General features: G+C 51.6%; 4 protein-coding genes across 4 annotated transcripts; 2 read left to right on the plus strand and 2 right to left on the minus strand.

Annotated features, from left to right (window-relative positions):
* Positions 1–257: 257 nt before the first annotated feature.
* Positions 258–1691, plus strand: MICPUN_55304 (predicted protein; the record flags this gene model as incomplete). Its single annotated transcript, XM_002507199.1, has 1 exon — positions 258–1691. The coding sequence occupies one exon, from the start codon at positions 258–260 to the stop codon at positions 1689–1691; it is 1434 nt and encodes a 477-aa protein (XP_002507245.1).
* Positions 1692–1736: 45 nt separating this feature from the next.
* On the plus strand, positions 1737–2459 carry MICPUN_51654 (predicted protein). The gene has a single exon (XM_002507200.1). The coding sequence runs from the start codon at positions 2196–2198 to the stop codon at positions 2439–2441; it is 246 nt and encodes an 81-aa protein (XP_002507246.1). The 5' UTR covers positions 1737–2195; the 3' UTR covers positions 2442–2459.
* Positions 2460–2896: 437 nt separating this feature from the next.
* On the minus strand, positions 2897–3301 carry MICPUN_55305 (predicted protein; the record flags this gene model as incomplete). Its single annotated transcript, XM_002507595.1, has 1 exon — positions 2897–3301. The coding sequence occupies one exon, from the start codon at positions 3299–3301 to the stop codon at positions 2897–2899; it is 405 nt and encodes a 134-aa protein (XP_002507641.1).
* A 132-nt stretch (positions 3302–3433) lies between these two features.
* Positions 3434–3721, minus strand: MICPUN_55306 (predicted protein; the record flags this gene model as incomplete). Its single annotated transcript, XM_002507596.1, has 1 exon — positions 3434–3721. The coding sequence occupies one exon, from the start codon at positions 3719–3721 to the stop codon at positions 3434–3436; it is 288 nt and encodes a 95-aa protein (XP_002507642.1).
* Between the last annotated feature and the right edge of the window lie 725 nt (positions 3722–4446).

The raw sequence follows: 4446 nt of genomic DNA on the forward strand, positions 1-4446 counted from the left end.
TACTCATATAAACGGGTATTTAAATAAGTAAGGTTGATTGGATATTCACATTTGCATATATATTGCACGCCTCGCGGCTATGCCGACCTCCCAGAGGACGAACGATCACACCCACACCATCACTCGCACACACGAACGGTTCGACCTTCGGAGAATTTTTATTATTACTTCGAATGAACGAATGAATGAAGGTACATATATATATATTATGTACCATGCTTCGTACGAAGGTAATATGTAGATAAGTGTTAAGTGTTATGACGAAACGAATAATCTTATTACAACCGTTTCCTGAGCGGGGTAGTTTTTCCCAGAGGACGAATTTTCCTAACTTTTGCCCAGAGTTGCTGCGAAGCAAAGTGATGAACGGTATCAAAGACGCGGAAATAGGCGTCGAAACCCTCATCAGAGAATTGAGAGCCGGCGCCATTTTAATTGACGTAAGATCACCCAGTGAATACGCCAAAGGTCACGTGCCAGGGGCCGCCAATCTCCCACTTTTCGACGACAAACAACGTGGGAAAATGCTCACCGTTTTCGCGAAGCAAAACCATGAGTTAGCTCTGGCTATGGCGAGAAGAGTTTTACGGCCTGAGTTGCAACATTTTCTGACAAGAGTGATGGGTATGGTCAGGTCACGAAGGCGGGTTGAGTATTCGCGAGGATCCACGTCCAAAATGCCTTTTGTAATCTATCTATACTGTTGGCGCGGTGGAATGCGTTCGCGTACTTTGGCGTGGTTTCTTATGCACAGTGCACGTCCTGGTTTGCTTGACTGTCATGTCATTCGCAACGGTTATAAGGCTTTTAAGCACTTTGTGTCTTCTAGATGGTCCACACTCACCCAAGAGGAGTTAAAGGGTGATTCTGCCGCTGAAGCTTCAAGCGGGTTCCGTCGGATGGAACCGTGTATTGAAGGCCCTTGGATATGCATCATCGGCGGTCGCACGGGTGTCGGTAAAACACGCGTTTTGCATGCGTTGCGCGATGCAGGAGAGCGCGTAATCGATCTGGAAGGGGTAGCTAGACATCGAGGATCCGCTTTTGGTTGGGTTGGTCACTCGTCAACGCAACCTCCTAGCGAGCATTTTTCTAATCTCCTGGCAATTCAATGGGTTTCACAGACTACGCCAAAGTGGATTTTTATCGAAGACGAGGGTCCACACGTCGGAAAATGTTCGGTTCACCCAGCATTGTTTCAGCGCATGCGATGCGCACCACTTGTCATCAACATAGTTGCCGAAAAGCAGACAAGGTTGCATGTACTTCTGGAAGATTACGTGACCGACATGCGAGACGCTGACAATACATGGTCAAGGGCAATGCTTGAATCTGTTGGCAAGCTGCACAGACGTTTAGGCAGAGATCAGACTGAGGCGCTACAACTCTTTCTGCATGCCAGAAATTACATGGCCTTCGCGGATGGGCTTCTACAATATTATGACAACATGTACGACATGCACCTTGGGAAGTCGAGAGCAGATGGCCGCGCTTTGCGAAGGATTGGTGCAGATGTAGAAGCTGTGCGTCGGAGACAGGGGAAAATCAAAGAAGTTCACGCATTTCCCGTGGGAAGGCACTCCGAAAAGCTTGTCACCAATCCTCACCCTGGCTCATTGGACATTCACCGACTAACAAAGGACGTTTTGACGGCCGTGCTCGATTTTGTAACCAATCGGACGTCCCCATGAGATGCTAAAAGTTAGCGCTAACACGCACCTTCGTAAGCTTCGAACGAACAGACGAAGGTAGACTATAAATTAAAAAAAGTTAAATATATATATGTATGGAACATATATAGTTTAATATGAGTAATAATATAGTCTATGATACTCATAAAACCCTTATTATTACTTATTATTACAGTTCTCACTCAGGGGTTAGTGGTCGGGATTCGTGGTAAATACCTAGCTTCTCAATAAAAGATCAACAGTTCTCACGGGTTATTACCTCATAACCCTTAATCATAGATAATTCTCCAGTGCCCGGACAGTCACATATTCGGTGTGCGGTGTAGTGGAGCGCGTCCGTCCCCAGGTGGTCGGTATAGCCTCGTCGCGCGGTGCGGTGCGCGCGGTCGTCGTCGTCGTCGGGGTGCGGCGTCGCTCGTCGGTTCGTCCGACGCCGGTCACTTCTCCTGCGCCCGTGCACACGCGAACAGCGTCGTCGCGCTGAGCTCGAAACAATGCCTAGAAATGTTTCCAATATATCTGTGTTATTTATCAAGTTATGGCGTCATCGGCTTCTATACGATACATCGAGTAGGTCCTTCACTGACGGCACGTCCTGAAACTCTTATCCACGGTCGGGAGGGGCGCGTCAACACGGGGTGGCCTTCCCCTCACTTAGTGCAAAAAGTCTTTATCTGTGATACCACCATCAATTTCAGGGGTGGGCCACTACTGGCGAAGCTAACGAGTATCTCAAGAAGACCTTGGTGAGAGAGTTGCTCATCATGCCACATGGAACCACGCAAAGCAAAGAAAAAATGTCGCTCGCCGTCAATATTACCGCGCTATGGGCGCTCAAAGTGCCTCTGGAGGGAGATATATAGATTTTCCAACCGCAGACAGGGCGCGGAGCACACATCAGATGTTTCCTTAGGCATGCCAACAACCACCGGCGCCACGTCCCAGAACGGAGGTTACATGCGCAACTCTCACTGAGGAACTTGCTCGCGATGGTGTTTAAGAGCCGATGACGCCATAACATGATACCACTCTCTGTCAAGATTCAGAAGCACGCGGTGTCGCCGTGCGCGCAAGCTGGTCCATGTCCAACTCTTTCCAACAACCTCGTTTTTCGACTTCTCGGAATCATGACAAGCCTCAACGTAGGATCAGACTGTTTGCCTGTGCTATGGTTGTGAAAGGGTACAATAGCTCCCCCCTTCTCTCTATAATAACACTCTAAGCAGTCCCTCCACGCCGCTCCGTTTGTAGCGCCCCTGGAGCCCCCCCGACGGTCTCCAAAAATGTTCCTGACGGTCCTGATGGTCCTGAGACGCGGGCGCCACACCACGCCCGTGCGGCCATTGGCCGTTGCGCTCGACCCGTTGCCCGATGGCCCGGGGGGCGTCTTCAGACAAGCCGTCGGTACGCTCCGGCAAGAGCTGCGGCGAAGAGGAGCATACCCTCTCCGCCGTCGCCGCGCCGCTCGAGCGCGAGGCGGAGGCCTTCGCGGCAGGATCCGCTTCCGTCAACGCCGACGATGAGCCGGCATCGTCCGACGAGCCAAAGAGGTAGGCGATGCCGCCGTCCGTATCTGGATCGACGCCGAGCGCCGTCCAAGGATGCGCCATCCGAGCGAGCGCGTGTCGAAGTGTTTTGGTCGCCGTTTCAAGTCCGGCGTTGCCAAGAATGGAATTGACCGCCAGTTGACCGCGAGGAAGATGGAATTGACCGCGGCCAAGAATGGAATTGACCGACTCTCGTCACTTCATATCCCGGGGCTTGAACTCGTCCGGTATGTCCTCCTCCGGTATGTCGGACACAACGAATATCTTCCGGATGTCTTCCAGCGCCTTCTTCATGTTCTCGCTCCTCGCGTCCTCCTCCGTCTCCAACTCGTCGACGGAGTCGTCCTTGAAGGCGTCATCCACCGAGAACGCCGCCTCCAAGGCGTTCACAGCCTCAGCCTGCGCGTCCATCAGGTAGATCTGGTCGTTGAGAGCCTCCACGGTCAGCGCCTGCTCCTCCTCGCGAGCGGGGTTCCCGCCCATGTCACCCTCGCCCGTCCACGCCAGCGCATCCTCCTCGTCCGCGTCTGCGTCCAAACGCGGCTCCGACCCGTCCGAATCGCCGTACCCGTCCGAGTTGACCGCCCTCGACGCCTCGTCCAGAGTAGCTTAAAACGCGTGCTTGCCAAAAATGTCGAACTAGAGGCAGGGTCTATAACTCCTAGGCTCGTCCACTGAAGACGACTGGAAAAGGCCCCCCCCGGCCAAATAAGCATTAAACCTTAGACATTTTATCTCACTCACTTCTCACACGCACAGTATCGACGCTTCCCGCTCACTGGGCGCCCCTATCAGGGTTACTTACGACAAAAAACGCTCAGGTCCATTTTTGTGAACCAACCAAGTTTAGGTTACGAACGCGATTAAACTTGAGGATAGAACAATCAGTCACCTGATTGTAACTAATATCATACGAAGGTAACACTATATATCGATCACACCGTGCGTGCAATATGTGTGCAGAAATTCGTACCTCCGAAGGTAACGGATAGCAACGTTACCCCAGCGAGCCGCGGACATCCTCGCGCATCAGGGCCTCGAAGTCGAAAATGCCGCGATGCATATGGGGTGCAGAGGAATGGCTTATATAGTCTTATGTTAAAAGTTATAGTTAGCTATCTATCTAGTAGTATAGGTAATGTACTAAGGAAACGCGGCTTGGCACAGAGAAACGCGCATGTGCATCGTCATCGAGCTTGCCTTAAATA

This window comes from Micromonas commoda, chromosome 1, assembly GCF_000090985.2.
Source record: "Micromonas commoda chromosome 1, complete sequence".
NCBI lineage: Eukaryota > Viridiplantae > Chlorophyta > Mamiellophyceae > Mamiellales > Mamiellaceae > Micromonas > Micromonas commoda.